At 44.5% G+C, this 24,178-nt stretch overlaps 1 protein-coding gene across 5 annotated transcripts in view; it reads right to left on the reverse strand.

The window, feature by feature from the left end:
* Positions 1-24,178, reverse strand: part of Usp7 (ubiquitin specific peptidase 7) — a 68,346-nt gene that overhangs the window by 10,208 nt on the left and 33,960 nt on the right. For 2 of the 5 annotated variants that reach the window (NM_001003918.2, XM_006522138.3), the window contains exons 2-14: positions 17,586-17,690; positions 13,065-13,263; positions 11,110-11,248; positions 9,930-10,018; positions 8,709-8,817; positions 7,670-7,800; positions 7,157-7,211; positions 6,175-6,255; positions 5,999-6,089; positions 4,535-4,617; positions 3,033-3,142; positions 1,117-1,273; positions 214-358 (exon numbers count right to left, since the gene is read on the reverse strand). In NM_001003918.2, coding sequence (NP_001003918.2) covers positions 214-358; positions 1,117-1,273; positions 3,033-3,142; positions 4,535-4,617; positions 5,999-6,089; positions 6,175-6,255; positions 7,157-7,211; positions 7,670-7,800; positions 8,709-8,817; positions 9,930-10,018; positions 11,110-11,248; positions 13,065-13,263; positions 17,586-17,690 — 1,494 coding nt within the window. Of the gene's footprint in view, positions 1-213; positions 359-1,116; positions 1,274-3,032; positions 3,143-4,534; positions 4,618-5,998; positions 6,090-6,174; positions 6,256-7,156; positions 7,212-7,669; positions 7,801-8,708; positions 8,818-9,929; positions 10,019-11,109; positions 11,249-13,064; positions 13,264-16,815; positions 16,991-17,585; positions 17,691-22,685; positions 22,765-24,178 lie in introns of those variants that run through there. The other 3 variants (XM_030249116.1, XM_006522141.3, XM_006522139.3) reach the window with 3 other exon arrangements.

The raw sequence follows: 24,178 nt of genomic DNA on the forward strand, positions 1-24,178 counted from the left end.
ATTAATAACCTAGATTGTGGAAGGATTTGGGACCATGTGGAGCCCACAAGCGTAGCACAGCTTGTTTTTTAAATGATGTCTGTGGGCAGGCAACAAAGCATCCACTTTATGCTTTATGGTACTGTATTATACAGACAGGAAGCCAAGGCAGTGAAGATTCTTTGCAGAACTTCATCAAGCTGTCACAGTTTAACACAAGCCACTGGTACTCACTTAGCTTTGATTCCCTGATGTACACTAACATATAGGCATTTGTGCAGTGTCGAACAGACAGATCATCATCATGACCCCCATAATTGTGCTCAATGGCTTCTTCTTTAGTACACCTGGATACCACGTCATCATCGAACTTACACCACTGGAAAGGAAGCAGGCAGATGTGAGGAGAGCAGCACTGAGCAGTAGGGACTGCGGAGCACACACATACCCTCCTAAGACCCAGAGCACGGAGGAACCATGTGCCCACTGATACTCCTTGCTACCTATTCAAATAGCTATTTCCAACTTTGGACCAATCATTCACACAGCACCAACCCTTTGGAGAATTAACAGGCAGAGTACAATTAATTAAACAAAAACTTCATGCTGTACTTATACAATTCTATAGAAGACTTTAATAAAACAAAAACAAGAAATGCTGTGGCAAGCTTCTGACTTAAAGTTATATAACAATGATCTTCTAATTTGTCTTGGAGAAAGTCATTTTAAATGCCTCAGCCAAAAAAGTATCTATTCTGAAAACCTTCTTTGTCTCGGAGTACCACACTCAGCCTTCATTCCCACCATTATAAAGACCATGGCCGGGTGCCACATCAGGGACCTCGGAGGATGATGGTGTGCGATGAAGCCTCCCTGGCCAGCCAAGGGAAACTGCTATATCAGCACTCGTCACGTGCATGATAGAGATTCTGTGAGGTAGTGTTAACTACTAGCGCAGAAGCTTGCTTTGTAATGAACCATTCACCTTCACACTGTCGAAAATTAGACAAGAAAACAGCACTCCAGTCCCAAACAAACAAACACAACTCCCTTCTCCCCCAAAATCCAAGGGCTGGGAAGGACCTGAGTTGACGAAGCATGAAGCAGAAGAGAGGCTTTTAAAAGGCCAACACTTACTTTGCCATCCCCTTTGGGGTTTAGGTAAACCACGTAATGTCCACCATGATTATCTCCACTGTGAACCAAGACTGCATGGAGAATATAATTTGCAGGGTCCTTAGGGTCTGTTTTTTGCAAAAATTCATCAAGTGGTAACTGTTCTGGAAACTCAAACCTGTTCAAAATATTTTTTAAAAAAGTATTAAAATTACTTTTAAAATCAGTATTGATTTGCATGTAAAATATGTTGTCCTTTAGTGCTTCTTTTTGAGCTCTTATAATTGTGCATCATTAACCACGAACTCTGAATGATTCTGAAGCCTGAGGCTACTTCTGAAGAAGCTCCTACTCACGGGAAAATCCGCAACTTCAAGTCAAGGGAAAGTCAGTCACAACAACTAGGAGGTTCAAGTTCACAGAGTTTGGCCCAACCATCTCATAGTAATTCAATTTACACTGAACTGAATGTTAGTGCCTACATAAGCCTAAGGCATCTATAATGTACTGACAACACCGTGATGTTAGAGAAAGCAAGCTCGTCAGAGAGGTGTGTGTAAAGGACCTTTACGCTTAGATTTTACAAAGGTACTGTATTTGACAGTCCTAAATTAGTGGCCTCCTAACTTGTGATTTGGTTAAATCTTATCAATGATAAATAAGCTGTATGCAAGCATGGGATGAGCAGCTCAGTTGGCACAGTGCCTGGACAGCGTGCAGGAGACCATAAGCTCTTTCACCAATTGGGTACATGCGTGTTGGCTCAGTGCCACAGAGTGAAGACAGGATGGTCAGAAGTTTATGGTCCTGGTGAACTGGCAACCAGCCTGAGTTAAACTGTCTCAAAATTAAGTAAATAGCTTTCAGAGGCAAAAAGGAAAGCCACACAAAGTGGATCAGAGTCCAAATGTGTATAGGAATCTAGTGGCTGAGGGCTGCTTGAATCCAGCCTTACCATCTCGGGAATGTCTGCTGAAAATGTCCAACTTGGATATTTAGGGGAAAAAAGTCACAATTTTTTAAAATGATGGCAACAATTCCATTGAAAACAGGGAGAAAAAGGTGGTGTACAGAAAACAGGTTGGAAAAAAAGGCAGTTGAGCACACACTCCATTTGTGAAAATAAATTCTGTCATATTCTATCTTCAAGCATGAATGGTGACTAACCATCATCTACCCTGCTCAAAGTTGATGTTCAAAATAATCAGGGTGAAATTTTGTATACAAACTCAAATAAGTCAAGCAGTAGTGTCTCTACAGAGTGAGTTCCAAGACTACCAGGAGCTATTACACTGAGGAACCCTTCCTCTGTGTGTGTGTGTGTGGGGGGGGGGGGGGGGGGGGGGAAGAGGAGGAAAAAACCAAAACCCAAAAACCTTAGAGAAACCATTTATCATCACTCATACAAAGGCTCATCAACATTAGGAGAGGCTGACCTCACTGCATATCTAAGGATGATCTTGAAAGAGTGTCTAATGTTGCTTTCTCCGCCTGCCCTATGGCTGAACCATGCCTAAGGTTCATACAGTGCTACAGATGAAGCCCAGGCCTCATATATGGTAGCCAAACATGCTAACAGTGGAAGCACATCCCTAAATTCTTGAATCTATTGTCTTTAAAATATGAATAAAAAATTATAATGGGGTAGAGACATACACCATCATTCCTAGGACATTCTGGAAGCTAAAAACAAAACATTGATTTGTGGTAAAAATCTACATTTAGTCAAAAGCTCTGTGACCTAGTCAGAAAACCCTGCCCTTTGCCTTCAATGTGGCAGAGCAGAGGGTTGGGGTGAGGGCACTATCACCGAGAGGGACAATCAACTGAGAACCACCACCTGTCAGATATACCTCTACCCTACCCTAGAGGAAGGAGACCAGAGAGCGCACAGCACAGCACAGAGGTCACACGGAGCCCCTCCAACACCCCATTACCTGTCATTGATCTTGATGTTTTGGTCCGTCTGAGGGTCATACATGAACCTCATAAGTTGCAGGTGTAACACTGGGGGCAATGTTAGGAATTTCACACCTTTCTCTGCCTCCTGGAAGTGGAGAAGAAATGGTAATTTTTAGTTCACCTCTGTGTATTTTTGGTTTTGTTGGAGATGGGGGTGGGGGGGAGGTCTCACTTTATAAACTTTGAACTTATAGTGACCCTCCTACCTTTGTCTCCTACATTACCACTTCAGGTTTTAGGGGTTTTTTGAGACAGAGTTTTATCATGTCACCCTGGCTGGTCTGGAGCTCCTGTCTCTGCCCTTCAAACACTGGGAATTAAACACGGGCCCCATTACATCCAGCTTCACCGGTTTCTTAAGCTAGTAAAGAAGTGTTTCTGACCAGGGAGATAGCTCAGAGATGAAGACAATTAATTGTCCCACAAGGGTGACAGACCTGACGTAATCCCTAAACACATCAAGATGGAGTGAAGGAACCAAAGTTGCTCTCCCCTCCCAACATGTCTCCACATACACGCCTACTCATCTGGGTGGGGAAAAGCCGACTGCAGGGCTGCTTTTCAAGTTCTCCCCAGCACTCATCGTCTGAGCCTCAGTGCTCTGAACCAGCAGAATAGAACCATGATACCATGAGTTACAAGTAGCAGGCGGGGTCAGGCAGTGGTGGTACATGCCTTCAATCCCAGTACTTGGGAGGCAAAGACAGGCAGATTTCTGAGTTTGAGGCCAGCCTGGTCTACAGAGTGAGGTCCAGGACAGCCAGGGCTACACAGAGAAACCCTGTCTCAAACATACATACACACACACCCCAAGCTGGCAGGTCTTGGTAAGTGCTATGATAATACATTCCCTGAATCCAGCCCAGCACCCACCTTTAGGAGGCACCCTTGGGAGGCAGAGGCAGGCAAGTTTGAGGCTAGCCTGGTCTACAAAGCCAGTTTACCCAAGGCTACACAGAGTAAACCTTGTATCAAAAAATGAAACAAAACAATAACCAAGAAACTTTCTGATACAAAGGTCAGGAAATGTTCTGGTGAGGCACAAAACAGAAACTGTCAACCCTCACAGCACATTTCACCTACTCTGCTAGTTCTGTCAATGAAACATTTCACCTCTTCACCAAACAAATATCCTCCCACCTCATCAGACCATTCAAACAGGTGAAGCTGGATGTGATGGGGTCCGTGTTTAATCCCAGTGTTTGATGGGCAGAGACAGGAGTTGCAGGCCAGCCAGGGTGACATGGTAAAACTCTGTCTCAAAAAACCCCTAAAAAACCTGAAGTGGTAATGTAGGAGACAAAGGTAGGAGGGTCACTATATTTCATTTCACCTCTTCACCAAACAAATATCCTCCAGACCATTCAAAGAGAGAAAATGCCTATGGGCTCAAAATCTCAAAAGCACAAGCAAGCGCACAGCCCAGTGTGATCCGTGCCTGGGTAAAGAACCGGAGACAGCTCGGGAAGGAAGTTACCTGCAGGCCATGCTCCCCAGCATCGTATTTATTGTCACCGTCTAGTTGTTCTACTGCCACATAATCCACAAATGATTCAAATACTTTAAAAAGAAACAAAAAGAATAGGTCAGTCGATATGATCAACAAAGCTCAAGTACAAGCACAGGCAGCCTGGGTGACATTACATATCAATGTGACAAGGACATCCAGCAGAGTATGAACAGCAACTTCCCCATCCACTGACTACAGTGACACAGGCCAGTGCACCTTCCCTGCTGAAAGATGGCAGAAAAGGGAGAGGGACTCAAGTACTTCCCTGAAACATTTATAAGCTTAGTCAATTAAGGCAGCATGGGACTGGGCATAGACAATCAGTGGGTGTGAAACTCAAGGAACCAGGCAGAAAATGCACCTGCATGGGGGGCACGGTAACATCAGCCCTGGAACAGTGACAACAGAGCAACAACTAATACAATGACATCACTAAAATCAGCATGTGTCATTCAACAAACAGCAGCATGAGGACTGAGGTCAGGCAGTAACACAAAGGACTCCTGGGGGGTGGGGAGTAACACACCAGACAACAGTCAGGTCAGCAGTTACACTGAGGGCAACCACGTGTGGTGTGGGACAGGGGTCCTGAGAAGAGAAACGGAAGGGCCAGGGAGAATAACCAGTAAAGCACCAAGAGGAAAAATGAAGCGGAAGTCAAGACAGTAAGAACTAGTCAGCAAGGGAGACCCGTGCAGCAAGAGGCTGGACGGAACACAAGATGTGAAGACAGTGATGCTTATGCACAACGGTCATCAACTCCAGCTCAACAAAGGAAAGGGGACCCAACTGGAAGACAGTGGTACAAATAAAACCCCGGGCAATCCAATCTATGCCCAGGAAAAACTCATCTACATCAGGAGCCTAACCTGTTAAACAGGCTTTACAATGAGATACACAGAATCATTTTTTACACTGGCTTGACTGTCTGGCGGAAAAGCACATACACTATCACTAAACTTAGGTATCAGTCCACACCACGAGATAAATGATGCTGAGCCTGCCATAAATGCAAGCAGGAAATGAATGAGAGCAATGGCCTGAACCTGTAGAAAAGCAATACGGTAGATAAAAGCCCCTAAAATGAACACTAGGTGATGATCAAGCCACTAGTCCTGTAAGGATCACATGAAGCACACAGGAACAAGATGCTGAAAAAGGCTCAGACTACAACCAGGCCAGCCCAAGCTGCTGAATGCTAGAGTGTTTCCTCTGATGGGGAGGGGGTCCAGGGCTTGGGCAGGCCACAAGAGGCTTCCAGGCAGCTGGACACACGGCTCTTGAGAGTTGGATACACAGAAGCAGGTAGTCACCCAATGTGCTGTGTGCTTAAGATGTCACTCCCTGCATCTAACCTTAATTATAACACAATCCCTGTTCCTAATGAGACACTGAGCGAGAGCAGCAATGAAACATGAAAACAAGACTTACTGTTTTTCTTTCCTTTTATACTTAGCTGGATATCATAATAATCTTCTCTCCTATCAGAACGGTAGTCTACGTCTTTGCACTGAATATAGGACTGTAAGTAAAGAGAGGCAGCGTCAGCACTGGCTGCCAGTCTGTCAGTCTCCCAAAGCCACTCTTTAAAGCGCATGCTCACATACCACCATTTTGCCTCGGAATAACTTTGGAATGGTGCCCTCTACACAGGTGCCTTTCATCTTATTTTCCACATTATCAAGCAACTGAAAGAGAAGATTTGCGCATTAAAAACAACTTATACTTGAGTAATGCATAGTAATTTAACACTTTACTTGGAAATGCCAACAAAGAATTTCTAGACTATAAATATATTACCTTTGGCATGCAATTATTTAAAAAAAAAACATACAAAATCTTTCTTGGCTGGATTTTGTTGCTTTTACAAAAAATATCTCCATGCAATAGTTGAGGTTAACCTTTTACACAGTCTTTGGGATGAATTAGTAATCTCGAGTGCCTTTAGAAGCATTTTTTTATGTTTATTTTACCTCTGTGGAAAAGCATGTAAATTGATCACTAAACTTAACTCGGAATGGTCCACACCAAGAGATTAATGAGGTTGAGCCTGTCAACAGGATTGACTGGTTTGTCCATGGATATTTAATGAACTGATTCAATCCAGCTAGTGCTGCAAAAAAGAAAACACACCTTGCCCAGCCAATCACCTTGAACATCCATTCCAAGTCTGCGTGAGCACGCTTCTATGTCCTTCCTCAATCCAGGAACGAATGACTAGTGACTAATGGGGACAGGCAACAGCACCACCTCTGTAGTGCCTGCAGCTGCCTAATCAAAGTGAGTTTCCCTTGATTTGTGACTCCTTTGCATATGCTCAGGCAATCAGTGAGAAACCCACTACTCACAGCTACATCTGCTCAACCTTCCCCAGCATCACATCACCTTCTGACTCAGTTTCCCACAGTTCGAAACTAGACGAGCCCTAAACCAGGCATGTTGGTGGGATCCCAGCACTCTTTTAACTCTGGCCTACACATCAGTCCTAAGCCAAGGTAACCTTAGTCTTAGTTGTGAAACTACTTGGTAAAGACCTCTAGCATTGTCTCATTCACTTTGACAACCAAATAGTTGCTGCTTGAAACTTACCACTCGACAAAGCTCTTGAACATCGTGTTGCATGAAGCTATCTAAAGTTTCCCACCTTTCAAAGAGAAAAGGAGTATCGACATTTCAATTTCTGAATTTCAAGGGAGTAAATTAAGATGCAATCTAGACTGCAAACTAAATTCAATTAACCTCTAGCCTCAAATTCAGTAGGTAGTTTTTTTTTTGTATGTAAAGAATATCTTGGGGATTGTCATAATGCAAAGATTAAACTGAATTTTATTAGCAGTCAGTGAAAATTTTAAATTTTTTAAAATCTAAAAGGTGGTAACTACAAGTCACATACACTTCAATGCAAGACACGCCCCTTTGTCAAAAAGCAAAGTGGTGAAATCTTTCAGGAAAAACTCTAACACAAAGCCTTACTTCCAAAGAGGGAAAGGATAGAAGCCCTGGGGCCAGCCCTGAGCCTGCCTGAGCCAGATGCCGGTCTCTCCTGTCTCCACTCTGTCCCTTACACAGAAAGCAGAATGGAGGCGGATTGCTGATACATACCCAAATGACTTTGTGAGCTTTTTTGTTCCTACGGGCTTATCGCTGTGCTGTAATTCATAGAACACTCTTTGTAATGCTAAAGGGACGCTTTTAGATGAATCATCGCCCTCTGTTGGCATCATGTACACAGCCTAAAAGAATTGATTTAGAAGTGTTTAATTTTAGGTAAAAGTATCATTTCTAATATCATAAGGAGTAAAGCAATTTGCTAGGGGCTCAAGTTTGTAAAACCATCAAATGTCTGTAGAGACAATTTAGAAAAAACTTAAGTCACCTACAGCTCCCCCTGCACTCACTCCCTGGGGTGTGCACATTTAACCCTGCCAGTGTCTAGGCACCAGAGAGGATGAAATGCAGATGGCACTCAAGCTACCACTCTGCGAGCTTCCACCTCAAGAGCAGCTGTCGCAGAAGCGAGCAGATGAGACACACATACAAGTACCTTCTCTGTCCTACTCCATACTGTCTGCAGTCAGAAAAGCACCACCCTCCATCATTAGCCTCAAACTGCTTATTATGAAGCCGAGGCAGGAGGACCACAAAGACTACTAAGTGACTAAAGCCAGTCTAGAAGCATGTGTAGACACCTCCTCTCCCGAACATTATGAAGAGGGTGTGGAGCTGGCTGTGGTGCCACCTATCTTTAATCCCAGCACTCCACATTAACCAGGCAGGCAGATCTGGTTAATGTGGAGTGATCTCTGGCCAGCCTGTCAGCTACAAGAGAGCCAGTACTACACAGACTCTAAATAAGGTCAGAGGGAGCCTGGGAATAAATATACTTTAAAGGTAGAAACATTAGCCCTAAAATCAATTAATTGTTATCATTATGGTGTTTCTATTTTTAAATTTGATCACATCAATTAGCTCCAAGACCAGGTGGTCCCCACCACCACCAGAGACTAAAGGCATCCTGGCAAGGCCTCCCTGCAGAGAAAAGGGCTGCTGTCTGGGGAGGTAAGAGAGTATCTGCTGGGCCTTTAACATACCTTGCAGAAGAGAAGGCAGAAAGCTGCTGAAAGGAATACTATTCATTTACCTTTCGTAACTGATTTGTGAAAAACAAGGTCTGCAGCAAGCTATTCATGTAACACGTTGCTCCCTGATTCTTTAAGCCGACATAGCCAGTATGCTTCTTTGAGTCCCACCTGAAAGACAGTCCAAGTTTGAAGGTCCACTGCCAGGGATACCTGGCTTCTACAATATATAGGGCTCAGTTGGCCATTCGCCCTGGCACCTGTACAGCTGATCCATCACATGTCATCTTCTGCTATCTAGCATGCTGACAAAGAAACACTGACCATTCCTCTAGGCACAACACTAGGAACTGAGGCCTCGCTCACACTACACGGATCTTTCACTGCCATAGACACTCACACTCAATTTCAGCGTTCACCTAACAGTCTCCTAACAGTTCTCAGCACCACTGTCATTTATAAAGGTCAGCACTCAAGACACCGGGGGCTACCTTTTACATCAAATGTGACTACAGATCGATGATCGATCTCAATCTCTCTCTCTCTCTCTCTCTCTCTCTCTCTGTCTGTCTGTCTGTCTCTCTCTCTCTCACACACACACACCCCAAAAATATGAATGCCTAATGTGTATAAGACGTGGCAGACAACCCCATCACCAAATCTATAGAAATACATTTATGCAGAAGACAGGAATGTAGATTTTCAGGTTTTAGAATGCATTTTTAAACCTCAAGGGCAGCAACTCTTTGTTATGCTGAATGGCTACTTAAAATGGTAGTCTAAGCTGTGTCCCAGATATTTTCAACCCATGTGACCACCCAGCAGAGAGAAATCTACTGCTAAACAGAAAACTACTACTTCTTCCCAGCAAACTTCTGATCCGGCTACATATCTAGCATGCTGACAAAGGAACACTGACAACACCAGAGAGGACGAGTGACTGCAGTCCCAGGGCCTGGCCAAGAGCCCAGAGTTGAGCCTCACACCTACAAAGGGACCTACCTGTCAGTAGTCCCCAGTACATTTCCTGTGACAGGTTTTCATACCTGTGCAGTCTTCAAAATAAAAGCAAACAGCCACACACATGAAGGCCCTGGTTTCTTTATAGATAACACTGTGACTGGAAAACCAGTGCTGGCTGGTAGAAAACCCACTGGTAAGGGTATAAAGTAGGTAACTATGATGTTGAGTATAGGGGCAAACTCAAGACGGTTAGCATCTCTTAGGCATATTCTCGTGTGTCACAGAACAGTACAGGAGAACCTAACTGGACAAAAACTTACGCAACTCCATGGGGAGCATCTGCCTGTACAAAAACTTCAAAGGTGACTTTGTCATCATCGATGAATCCTTTCTCAGGATCAGTCACTTCCTGTAAAATAAAAATATCAACTCGCATAAGAATACACAAGATCAACCTTACTCAAAAGAAGCAACTGTCTTTGTACTCTGCACTCAGTAAAGTACTACTTCAAAATGTAATGGGGCGCTCCTTTAACATTTTTGCACAGCTTTGCCCTTTTTTGTTTTAAGAGCTTTGCAAAGGTCAAGGTGCCTAGGGTTTACCGTTACAGCCTGAGTGAGCTGGTGAGAGTCTGAAGTACTCTGACTAGAGAGCAACATGCCAAGACCCACCACTAGCCACTTCTACAGAAAGGGGCCCCAAGAAAGATCACCCCTACCAGGAAGGATTTCCACCATGTGACTAAAACATGCTTCAGTGGGCAGGAGAAACAGCTCTGCCAACAGGTTTGCTGCTGTCATGGGAATCAGAATTTGGTCCTAGCACCCACACCTCACAAATGCCATGGCTCTAACCCCAAAGAATCTGACAAGCAGTCCTGGCCCATGTGGCACTCTCATACATATACAAACAAGTTTGTGAAAGATGTTCTAAAACTTCATACTCGTTGCCAGGTGGTAGTGGCCCACAACTCTATTTCCAGCACTTGAGCACTCAGGATGCGGAGGCAGAGGCCAGCCTGGTCTACTTATTTCCAGCACTTGAGCACTAAGGATGTGGAGGCAGAGGCCAGCCTGGTCTACTTAGTGAGTTCCAATATTAACCAGGGCCACAGAGAAACCCGGTCAGGAAGGGCAGAGCCATGCCTGAGGAGCCAGTGAGATGACACAGACAGCAGGTACTTTGTCATCTAAGCCTAAATCCATGATTTGAGCTGAATCCACAGAACCCACACAAATGGACCACACCTTAGTTCATGTATGCCCACACTCAGTTATTTGCATATAATAAAGCTTGCACACCATGTACACACAGCATAGTAAGTAAAAATTTAAAGGCTGCAACGGGAATCTTTATATATACTGAACATATAATGCCAGAAAGCCACACCAACTTCCAGGTGTCTACCTGCTCAACTCACAAAGCAAGGTTTTTGAAGACTAAAAAGAACAAGACCACCAATACCAGTTGAGATATTGAGTCTAAACACTGTCACTTACACTCCAGGCCATGAAATTAGAGAATCCCCAGTCGTTTTCCTTGTGGAAGAACAAGTGGCTGATTCGCCGGCTGAATGATTTGTCATCATCCCTGTAATTTATTATCTTCAGCACTGCTTGTGCGTGGCAGGACCACGACCTATTGCAGAAGGAAACAAAACCCACCAAACCTTAACTGGCATATTTAACCGAGACCCACACATTTTTAAAACACCAGAACCAGCACATGAAAATCTACCCTGGCTAGGATAGAAGGATTTGAAGTCACAACTGCAGTAGCTCACAGTTCTAGTTTATTATTTGAGGACAGGATCTCGCCATGTAACTCTAGCTGGACTAGAACTCAGATCTACCTGCCTCTCTGCCTTCTGAGAGCTAAGATTATGGTGCATACCATGACCTGGCTTGGGTTTTGTTCCTGCCTGAAAGCCACACCAACCTTAGGTGTGGCACATCAGCCTTAGGTTTTATGCACTGTGGCTAGGTGAGGGGTGGTTGCATGTCATGTACAGAGAAATCCCTGTGACAGCAGATACAATAATAAAACAGTGGATGAGCAAGAAATGGTAGCACACACAGTCTCTACCACTGAGGAAGTTGAGGCAAGGGGATTACTGTGAATTCAAGGCTATCCTAGTATCAAAGCAAGACCCTTCCCTTCCCCCTTCAATCCATAAATGAGGAAGGATGCACCTCTGGGTTCTAACAATGCAGTGTTTCCAGCAGAGCTTGCACCTGTGCCGACAGGCTGGCTCCCAGGACACCTGCCCTATGTATCAGGAGATCAGGCACAGAAGATGTCCTGCCAGTAAGAACACCAGAGGGCAGGTCCATGACTTCCATCTATGCAGTCCAGTCTGGGCCAATCAATTTACTACCAGAGACAAGAAGAACCTTAATCTATATGTGGTCCTTCACTACAGATAAAGTTGATTTCACACCTTTCTGGAGGGGAAGAAACAATGCTGAGGCTTTAAGCCCATCCCGTGGGCTTGTACTGGGCAACTGTTTACCGCTGCACCACTCGCAAGCTTAGGTTGGCACTTCTCAAACATTAAAAGAGACGGAAATAAATTGTGTTCTTCCTGGGAGTATTTACAGAACAACCAAAGCTGCTATCTCCTGGTGAACACTTTCCTCTGGGTTCCCAAACACCAGAATCAGGGAGTGTCATGGGGCCTAAGCACAATGTTAGGCTCCTTGGTACAGCCCACACACACCCTCTCCCAACTGTCACACTAAGAGGAGTTTACTACTGACAGTGAGGATGTGTACTGAAAGGAGAACCACACACTTCTGAGATTAAACCAAAGGGGTAAAGTTCGAAAGACTCATATACCATGAAACCTCTTTCGTGTAATTGGAAGGACCTCCAAAATGTCTTTGTTTCCCAGTTACTGAGACAGGGTCTCATTTAATCCAGGCTGGCCTTGAACTGAACCTCCTGCCTCCATTTCCCAAATACTGGTATTAAGACACTTTAAAAAATAAAACTCCTTTTGAAAAGCATGACCAAAACTTTCCCCCATAACTAGGCCAAATCCGAGTTTTAAACACCTCACTAACATCTGTGAGGTGTGCTTTCCAGCTAGCCCATAGGCACGAGCCTTCAGAGGACAGAGGGCTAGCTGTGTAAGCTTCTGACAGTCACACTTAAGGCACCTGCTTCTGGGGACAAGGGGACAGTTCATCGACTGGCAGAGTCCAAATGGACCCAGTCCAGGCTGATAGGCACTTCCATACTAAGGTTACTTTTTTATTACACTCTTTATAATCAGGGCTGGGGCTGTAACTCAGTAGTAGAATGCTTCTGTAGTGAGTCCCTGGGTTCCATCCCCAGAGCCAAAACAAAAGGGACTGTTCCAGAGTGACAAAGAAACTAAAACTGGGCAAGACTGCCGGAGCTTGGCCTCCAGAAACGTGTGCATTTGTAGTCGCATCAGTTAAACTCTTACGTGGAGTCAGATTCAGCATTGCACTGGAGAAAGAATCCTACGCTTTTTTGGTGTGGTCTGTCTGGATAAAAGCGTGGCATCACCATAATCTTCCATGGCAGATTTCGCACAAAACACGGAGGGCTAAGGACCGACTCACTCAGTCTGCTGAAGCGCTCGACAGTGAACTGAAAGGTTGCCTCGGAGCGCCAACTGGTGTCTGCAAGAAAACATGCCATCAATCACAGAGCCAGGCCATTAACCAAAAGCATATCAACACTGGAGTAACTGCTCTACAAGATCTCCATCCAGTCCAACTGCTGATGCCTCAGGGAAATGAGAGTGGCTTTTCCAGCTTATGAAAAGGCACTAATTAAGACAGTTTCTACACAGCTGGATGCTAGCAGAGGGTCCACTCACCCACCCTGCCTTCCCTCAGAGAACCAAGGGTTTAGGGGATGAACATTTACTTCAGTTTTCACCCCCCACACCTGGAAATCAACTGAGGGGACAGACTTGGGAGTGAAGAAAAAGAAGGACTTATACTTTTGTATGTACGTGGGACTGAGGAGGGAAGAGGCCATCCGTTGTGCTAGGAGCACAGTAGAGCACAGGGCTGACAGGCCTTCAAGCTTAAAACTTCTGTGAAATAAACTGGATTCCTTATGGTAGCAATTTGTTTACAGAGAAATTAAAGTTCTTTCCAATATGGATATTAGCACAAGAATGAATGTTTCTGCCCCTCCACTGCCTCTGCTCAGAGGTTTAGTGTCTCAATCAAAAATATCTCATCTAAAAGAGGGTACCATTCACCCATCACTGGCAAGTGGCCACAGGCCAGTGAGCTGATACAGTCTCAGGAATGCCTTACTGTTTGCTTCTCAAGCCATAGCGAGTGAGCCGTCGTCCACAGCCACTCTGCCACAGTTGCTACTGCACCAGTAAAACATGACAAAATGCACAGGAAACCAAGGGGCCGCAGAAGGGTCTGAAGGAATCACTTTCTATGCTTATCTTGCAACCAAGAGAAAACTGCTCCCTGACTGGTAGGCCCTGACTGAGGGCCACCTCCCCCATATAGAATCAGGTACTGACTTCCCTGGCTACTGGGTCCCAGAACGTAATCAGGACTATGCATAACTAGACTTATGAAGAGCATGTTAATTTAGAGACACCCTGCCCCCTCCTTACATTCCCAGAGTGCTGAAGGCCATCAAAATAGAGCCCCACAAGCCTTCTATCTCCAAATCTCCAAACTGCACATGACATGGGTTTGTGGAATCACCTGTTCTAGATATACTAGAGTTGCTAGAAGTTTGCAACTACCTGGGTCTGTTCTTAAGAAAACATGTCCATCAGTCCTCACAAGAGGGTATTCTTTACCGAAGTCTGTCAATGTTCCCTCACCCCGTTTTTGTAACCAAGCACATCCCGGCTCCCTCAGTCAGGGCAGGAACACAATGGAAGAGCAGCTCCAGGAAGCTGTGCCAGGTGCTGATGACTGACCTAAGTCTACTGGGTTGGACATCCCTGCACCTGCCTGAAGGGGGAAGAATTCTGCCTATGAATTTGCCTAAAAGGACTTAGCAGAAAAGGTTAGCAACGTGGTTTAATGGACATACAAATTGCACCTGAGCAGCATTAATTTCCACTTTACAGAAAAGGAAACTGAGGCATACTGACATGATGCACGTCATCTGTGGAGACGCCAAGGACAGGGGCAGTGCACACTACAATAAAGCTAGCCTGTCCCTGTAACTCAGACTTGTAAGAAGATTACATTTATACCCACAAAAATTGGAGCAGACTATAATTTTTTTTTCTTCCATGCCATACATTAGTCAAATCGACAAACTATTTTTTAAATGTTAAGGGAAAAAAAAATGAGTGGTGACACCGATCTTAATGTGCAAATCTTTTCAAAGTAGAACCTGGCACTGTCCATGGTCCATATTCACTAGTCTGCTTCCTTAGATGTCACACCGGATTTGTGCATTATACTGAAGGTACATTCTTAGAACAGGCTAAGGAAGTTGAAACTTCTTGTGAGTAACCTGGGGGCTGGGATACAATCCAATCATAGAGCCAGCCTACAGCTGACATGATGAACAAGGCCCTTGGTGCTCAAACAAGTAGGACAAATGAGAATTTGTAACAGCCTAAGGAAACCTGAAACCTATCCACAGTACTAAATTAGCCTGCTGATTATCCTCCTAAAGGGAATTCCTCGAGACTGACCAATCTGACAAGGGTCTCTGCCCAAGAATGAATACAGTGGCACATGGGAGTGGGAGTTAGATCCACTTAAAAACTCTGAGTGGACTGCCCTGGCCTCAACTCTGTAGAGAAAGCACACAGACAGGACACTTCAGGTTTTGAAGGGACTAATTTCTCCATATAGTGACTCTAGAGGGATGTCTTCTCAAACCTTCTGACATACTAGTTATTCTAATACAAATTTTACAAGTCTGTTACTCTTAAGAAATAGGTTGTTTCTAGACACCTACAACTTAACACAGCTTTATCTAGGTCCTCATAGCCCATGTGTTTGCTCTAAAACCTCTCATCTAAGGACAAGCAGTACTTGATGAAATGAGAAATATGATAACAAAGAGGCTCTACCACCTGCCCACCCCATTAGTCTGTTAACAGGCATTTTAAAAATATGCTCTTTTCCTCAACTACACGTGTCCTCCACTAATATCTGCAGTGTCCTCCACTAATGTCTGCACTGCCAAGCTACCCAAGTTCTCACACGAGAGACGCCTCTAAGAACCCTGAGCGCAATAAAGTCACAGATCATATGATTACAAATTGGCCTCGATCCAATGTTTTCTAGATCATGTGTCCTAGTTTGATATATTTTAAAAAGATCTAAGTAAAGGGGTTCAAAGCCAGAGTCTAAGGGATCATTAAGAAAACCCCAGGGTTTCTAAGGGACAGCTGAGGCATGGGTAATGCAGAACTCCTCGAATTTCCCAAGGTTCTGACCTGGCCACATGACACATACAACCTACACCAGCGGTTCAGAGTCACATTACTTCCGGAAAAGCTCACCCTAAGATCTGCTCCAGAAACAGAGCCCCACCCTCCCTTGCCTCTGCCATGCTGTAAATAGACCCAGGCCCAGGCCCAGGCCTTGCTGAAGACACTTCCAACTGCAAACCAAGAGGACCGCTGGCCGCTCTGCTTTCCCAACCTGGAAAAGACAAGCTGGGCCACTGCTACTCTTAGGTATTGTGATAAAGCATGAGTACTTAGTACTAAGAATTCAATATTATTTACCCTGAGATAAGAGAATGCCGACTCTTAGCCATGGTTCAATCTAGGCCACCCAGGCCCCCAGGAGACATTTAGCAATGTCTAGAGACATCTGGTTGTCTGTTATGGCTGCAGGTAGGGTTTAGTAGGAAACACGGGTCTATTCTAAAACACAGAATAACCCACTGTCTCATAGCTGTATCTATGTCTCCCTACATTCCTAGTAAGAGGAATTGCTTAAAACAAGCTGAACTGGGAGAGCTGATGGGGTGGGCTTGGCTACAACTCTACATACAACTCAAATTGACCCCAAAAGCACACCTGGCACCTCTGCCTAGCCACTTTCCCAAATGTCCTCTCTGAAAAGATCCTGGCATCTCTGGTGTCCAAAGTGAAACCACCAAACGCCCAATAACCAATAAGACCACACCCACACCGATGCCCTTCATCTACAGTGGAAAGCGCACTCCACGGGGAACAAAGCAGCGGGGTGTAGCCCACGCCTCTTTACCTTCCTCAGAAATTGCCTCAGCCAGCTGCCAGGGGTAAACCGCACTGTGAGAGAACTCTCAACTGCGGCTGCAGTTTCACATGGAGGCTGAACTTTTGGCAGGAGGTCTGAACAGCAGTCCTTCTGGTGGTGCAGCCCGTGCCTGATGGTTTCTTTCAACTGCCCCGTTACTCCCCTGGGAAGGACACAACCCTCATGAGGATTGATGGACATGCTTGTACAGAACATGGTTTCATATTACACTGCAAGATTCCAGGGGCTGCATAAAATTACTGGCTGCTCCCTTCTCAGGACTTTGGCTTGCAAATGTTTACATCTCTTAAGATGATATAAAAGAAGATTTCTCAAAAGAAAAAAATGATTCCCTGACACAAAATGCCCATGCATATATACATAAGCATATGCTTTTCCACACGGCCGATACAGAGAAAAGTGAGTGGAGGAAGTGCAGGGCCCAACGCTTGGCTCTTTCTTCATTCCTAACAGGAGCTAGGAGGCGCTTGCTCTCACTGTAGGACCTGTGGGTGTGAGCAGACGCCCGCTCACTATAAACCTGGGTTTGAACCCCCTGCCTAGACTGAGGAGAAGTGACCTACCTGGACATTTACACAATCTGGTAATTCAAAACAAAAACAGGATCCCAGCTTGGCCTCAGGCATAACCTCCGAAAAACTAACTACTCTATAAAGACCAGGAAGTACTCGAGGAAAACTACACGTGGGTTTTGTTTGACAGCGCTCGACAGCTGTGAGTGAGTGAGTGGTACTTACCATCCTCCATGTCCTCTTCTGCGTTGCTGTGCCCATCACTCAGGGTTACATTCCCATTGATGACAGGGTTCTGAGTAATTCTTGGTGGGTCATCTGTATCTCCAGCTTTAAAGAAAAATAAGAAACTTATGAGCTGATCTTCACAATTGGACTAAATGCACAAGAATATGCTTGATAATTTGTAGTCACTAAATTCTAATTGTAACATAACTCTTACATATTCTAATTCAAGTTTTCAAAGTTTGAAGGCTATTGAATATTGGTCACAATGCATGATAATCTGCTCCATTTGTTTGTTTTGTTTTTGTTTTTTTTTTCAAGACAGGGTTTCTCTGTGTAGCCCTGGCTGTCCTGGAACTCACTCTGTAGACCAGGCTGGCCTCGAACTCAGAAATCCGCCTGCCTCTGCCTCCCAAGTGCTGGGATTAAAGGCGTGCGCCACCACAGCCGGCACTCTGCTCCATTTGTGATTAACAAAAGGACCATTCTGTATATGTAAGATGTTCATGTGCATTGTCTATTTACTCTTATTCGGTAATGGCTGATGGCTTAGACTAAGAACCTTTCTTTACATAATTGATATGGAAAGTCATTTTGCAATAAGCTTCCTACTAATTAAAATGTAATCCTCCAGAGATGGGCCATAGGTCATAGGAGAGCTTTTGCCTAGCATGCACAAGATTCCTGGATCCCACACTTAGCACTGAAAAAAACAATAAAACCTAACCAAGGAACTAAGAGATGACTCCGAGGCCCAGAGGCTAAGAGCATTCATTGCTTCTGCAGAGTACCTGAGCTTGGTTCCCACACCAACAATGCAGTTCACAACTGCCTGTAACTCTTAATTCCCAGGAATATAATGTCCTCATCTGAACTGCTGAGGCTACCTGTACTCACATGTACACATACCAATCCATCTACACACAAACCAAAAACATCTTTGAATAAAAACCTTAACCATACAATTTTCTTAAGTTCACTAAACATCTGAAAACAAAGCTGAGTAGGACACCACCGGTTATTTTGGGGATTGTGATGTTCAGACGACAGCTAGAACCACCACATCTGGCTAATCTTGGAGTTAAATCAGCCCCCATATACCATTCCAAAACACTGATTACAGCAGCAGGTCAAGTCCACAAATGCTGCCATCTTGTCCAGGAGTGTCACTTTTTCCCTGCCATGACAAACACCCAGCAGGAAAAGGGTCTCACTACCTGAAGGAGGCATGCTTTTCTGAATAGTTAGCTAGAAAGCTGTGTGCTGAACCTTCACAATCCCAAATCTTACTGTTACCAGGGATGGACACGAGATTGGGACAGTCACAGGGACAGGGAGACAGGCAGGCATGAACATGAACACGCGCGCGCGCGCACACGCACACACACACACGCACACACACACACACACACACATAAAACACACGTTCAGAACCATGGACAGAGCTGAGGCTAGTTCCCTCCTACTGTTTGGCTCTTAAACTCCTGCATCCCCATCTCTGTATCTGAAAACTCTCAAAATTTAAGAAATAGACATTCATCCATATTTAGACAAATTTAAGATCACATCCAATCTTCACAGTTTAATAATACACACTTGTATTAGAATGCTATGTCTAAAAACAAACACTTTTAAAAACTGGCCCACAATCCCTTGGATAAGGGTTTGAGGGATGTGGAATCCTGGGGTCCTTTAAAGGACATCTTCTGGACAGCCTGGAACTCACAATAATAACTGCCTTGTGCCCCAAGTGCCAGCCAGGTGACAAAGCAATGAGGTTTCAAATGACAAAGGCTTTGTAAGAGCCAGCGAGAATCGTTTTGGTGATTTACCTAGTCTAAATTTTCTAAACAATGAGCATATAAGAGCTGCAAGGCAAAAAGAAATGGGTACTTCAGAATCTCTTTGACCTATATCTATTCCCCTCAATGACATCAAATCACCCTTCAAATGTCATAAGTTCTCAAGCATTCTGTCAGTGCTGCCTGTGTTTAAAAGGGTCACAATACAACTTCTCGACATATACTGTTGATTTCTTTAAAAACTGCTTTATATGCAAACCTCTCTCTGTTACTGAGCAGAAGGGCTGTGGACAGTGCAATAGCTCAGCCCTATTTAAAGTGCTTGCCCAAGAACTCTCATACTCCTTCTGAAATGCAGTGGAAGGAGGGACCAACTCTCAAAGTTGTCCTCTGAGCTCCATGCATTCACCATAGCATATGAACATGTGTTTCTCACTGTCTCTTTCCCCCCAAGCTCTCCCTCACACCACACACACGCGCACACGCGCACACACACACACACACCCCATAAACTGGGCATGGTCGCACATGCCTTTATCCCAAGAGGCAGTGGATATGTTTGAGGATAGCCAGGGATTCAGTGTCTCAAAACAAACAGCACACATATAAACCTAGGAGAGCTATGGGTTGAAATAGGCAGAGCATATCATTCACTTCCTTGACGAATCCTCAAGGACCTATTCCTAGTTGATCCTGGTCATCTGGAACGTGACCAGTCTGATGCATACACAAGTTTGGGGGTGTCAGATCCTAAAAGAATTCTCTTCAATGGCACCTGGCAGTAGTCTGATCCTATCACAAATGCCTTTAAACACAATTTATGTCAAAATACCAACCCAACAAACCACTCTCAAACATCCTTCTAAATTACAAGCATCCTGAAACATTAGTAAGTGAAACATTAGGCTGCTTTTATTCCACTAAAATTCAAATATGGTAAAATAATCCAGATTGCAGCTACAAAGGGGTTTCAGTTTTGCAGGAATTAAAGGTTGTTGAAATAAGCTGTGCTAGGTAAGAGTGCTTTTCTAGCAAGCTTTGTTGTGCAAAAATTGAGTTCTAAAGAGCTATGGCTCCACATGCCACATCTGACACACTGTGGTCAGAGTAAACTGAGCAAACAAATCCCACCAGTTGCAATGTGAGACTGAAGTAAGCCTGCTGTCACAGCTCCCTTCCCCAACTAAAGAGGGGTGATCTGCAGTTGGCAGATCCAAGGGGAAAACAGTATCCAACCTCCAGAGTCACAACCAACTCACACCCAAAGTAACCCACCACACAGGTAGATAGCTAAGGCCGGGTGGCTATAAAATGTCACAAGGTCACTTGTTGGTCTGCCAGGTGCTGGAAACTCAACCACTGAAAGCTAAACGATTGGCCAGGCAGCTCAAGTCTATCTCCCATAAGGACAGAATATCTACTGTGTAAAGTTATTCAAGAGCATTTAAAACTTAAGATATGGTAATTCCTGGGTCAGAATAAGAAGATACCAGAAGGCTGATTTACACAAATGTGTTTCACTCCTGGGCTCTGTCCTACTGACTGGGTAGGTATGTGAGCAGTAGTCAGCCCTTCCTTGACCACTGCAGATTGGAAAGGCCACAAGCAGACATTCATTTGTCTTCTCACTTTCTATGTTATATTTTGGGGCTCAGGAATTCTAACTGAACATGACTCCCACCTACTTACTGCACTAGACTGGCTGACCAATGAGCTTTCAGGATCCACTTGTCTCAAGAATGCCCTGACTCCCAACCCTAAGCACTGGGGTTACATACAGGTGGGCACGTTTTATGGGGGCTCCAAATAAAGGTTCTCATGCTTGCCCAACAAACAGTTTTCCCGCCTGAGTGAGGTCTCTTCCTGGCCCCTCATTGGAATTTTACAAGTAATTTAACATTATTTGGTCAAACAAAAACCCAGTATTAACTTTCTGACACACAACCATCACAAATAGTGAAGAGTCATGTAGCCAACAATGACAGTCCACAAAGCTAAAATGGCCTGAAAAGTCCATGGAGCTGGGAGCTAGGCTAGCAGGAGGTTCTAGTTCAGTCCTAAGCACTCCTAACAATCTCCAAAGCTCCCAAACTTCATATGCCAGCATCTGCAGAAAATAAAACTACTGCCATTCTAAAGCGAGTGCCACTCAGAAGAGGGTACATCACTTTCATCATGGTATCAAGTTTAATTTTGTGTCCTTATTAAAAGGCAAAAAAAAGGGTCTCTTTTTTAGAACCACTCCAGCTGCTTAACTAGTTATAAAGCCTAAATAAACTTCCGCCTCCTTACTGAGGAGCTCTACGCTTCCTGCCATCTACCTCCATTTGTGATGTCATAACAGAGCTACCATCTCACCACAGGTCACTTGCCAACTGCTATGGAAACTGGTAGCACTAATTTAGCTCCTCAGTCTCAAAAGATATTAGAGCTCAGATGAAGAACCTCAAGTTAGCGTAAAAAGGATAGAGCAGAAGACATATTGAACATTCCAAGTAACTTACCAAATTTTCTAACCAGTGTATCTTGTGTATTACCACCACCATGTGGTAGCCTTAGCTGGAAATTTCCAGCTCTCTCTTTGGGGCCCTAAGCATCTCTTCACTTGACCCCACTCCAGAATCTTCTACTTGTGGTAACAACCTACTAAAAACCACTCGGTACTACAAAACAGAACACACAGAGTACAAGGAGCCAATTCTTGGGGCAGGTCACACCACACGGAACTGCACATCTTCACTCCCATCATCCAGTTCTATCTACATGGTTTCTCCACCTCTCAACCCATACTAACTCAATTCAGAATATTACTTAATACAAATATTTAACAAAAGAAGAGTTGGTGTACAGCTGAGGGTTAGAGTCCTTGTCTAGAATATTCATGAGGTCCTATGTTCAATCTCCAGTACCACAAAAAAGGAAAGAAAGAAGGTGTGGGAGGAAAAAGGTAGCAGAGTTTTGAAGAATAGGGGCAGAGAAGTGGAGGGCGGGAAGGAGGTAGGTTAAGGGAGGGGAGGGTATAGATTATTCTGCATATATATCTTAAGACTGGTATTACGCCAGGCGTGGTGGCACACGCCTTTAATCCCAGCACCCGGGAGGCAGAGGCAGGTGGATTTCTGAGCTGGAGGCCAGCCTGGTCTACAAAGTGAGTTCCAGGACAGACAGGGCTATACAGAGAAACCCTGTCTCGGAACCCCCCCCCCCAAAAAAGAGGCTGGTATTCCTTAATCGACAACCCCAATCATTTGAGGGGTAAATGAGCTATGCAGGTAGTGGTGTGGAAGTTTTCATTCACCTTCTTGCCCAAGCCTGTAGTTCCCAGCCATGTCTCATGGCTCTGTAGCCCAGCGAGTCTAGGGGGCTAGGGAGGTAAGGTTCTATCGTCCACAGCGGAGTGAATGCATAGAATCTTCAGGAGCTATACACCCCAACATTCTCTTTTTTTTTAAGCGTCCTGCAAAATTCTTGCTTTTTTAGGACAAGAAAGAAAAAAAGAAAGAAAGAGGGAAGGAGGGAAGGAGGAGAGAAAAGAGAAGGAAAGGAAAGGAAAAGAAAAAAAACATGCCAACAACCCTTATCAATTGAGACAAAGCAAGTCTGCCTCTGCCTGGATTAAAGAAGATGTGACCGATGTGACCAGTAAGAGGACATTTATGGGAACACTAGTGAAGCCACAAAAGCAGCCTTAAGTTTGGTGAGCAGAGGTGTAATTAGTAAGGTCAATTCCACATCTGTGAGCTGATGGAGATTTAACCTAGGGAAGAGCCAAGTGGGAGATAATGGTAGTTCCTTGTAGCAACTCTGAAATGCCTCTGTAAATCTCAATGACTCCAAAGTTGTTAATTACTAAGCCTCAGGCCTAAGAAGCAAGGAAAAGGACTGAGAAAATTTTACCATCTGTATGCCTTAGGTCTCAAACAACTAAAGGAAAAAAAAAATATCAAGGGTTACAGAGTTCACACACACACACACACACACACACACACACACACACTTATTTCTGTGTAGGGGTCGTATATAAGGCCTATAAGTACATGAATAGTTCAGAGACTGACTTGAGTTATCTTTTCTTTCACAATATGTGGGACTCAGGATCAAATAAAATGCAGGCAAGGCTTGGTAGCAAATACACAGTTTCCCACATCGAAAAGAGTACTAGAAGGGACCGGGTGCCTGTGAGGTACGGAGACAAGGAGAAGCCTTCGTTTATGGGGTCCCAAGGAAATGTGTGGTGTTTTTACTGGCCAAGTCAAAGACTCCATACCTCCACAAGTAGTGAGGCTAGAAGAGACGGCAAAGTTTTCCGGCTTTCCTCTGGTCCACATGCAGATGTTGATAGTATGCAGAAAATGCCCAAAATATCCATCCCAGTTATGCCTGAAGTCTGTTTCTCTACCAAGATTAGCTAAGCCAGCTTCCTTGACATTCAGCTGTATACCATAACCTGCATCCTTGATTCAGCTCTATTATGTATGTATTATGTATGTATTATGTATGTATATATGCCACTTCCCTGAATATAATAAACTGTATATACTACACTGAGCTTCTGGGAGGCTCCCATTCCTCCCGAGTGCCCAGTCCAAAGGATCTTGGCTTTTCTATGCGTCTGTATGTTTATCTCTTTTCCACCTTCCTTCACCACTCCCTTCAGGTATGCCCCTGACTGCATTGGACACAGCAGCGGGACAGCTTCTATCTGGGCTGAAACAGAGGCAGTAAAGAAACACTCCCAAGCCTCTCACTAACCAAGATCATGGTGATACACCATGGACGGCACTGGGGAGG

The sequence above is a fragment of the Mus musculus genome, chromosome 16, assembly GCF_000001635.26.
Source record: "Mus musculus strain C57BL/6J chromosome 16, GRCm38.p6 C57BL/6J".
Classification (NCBI taxonomy): domain Eukaryota; kingdom Metazoa; phylum Chordata; class Mammalia; order Rodentia; family Muridae; genus Mus; species Mus musculus.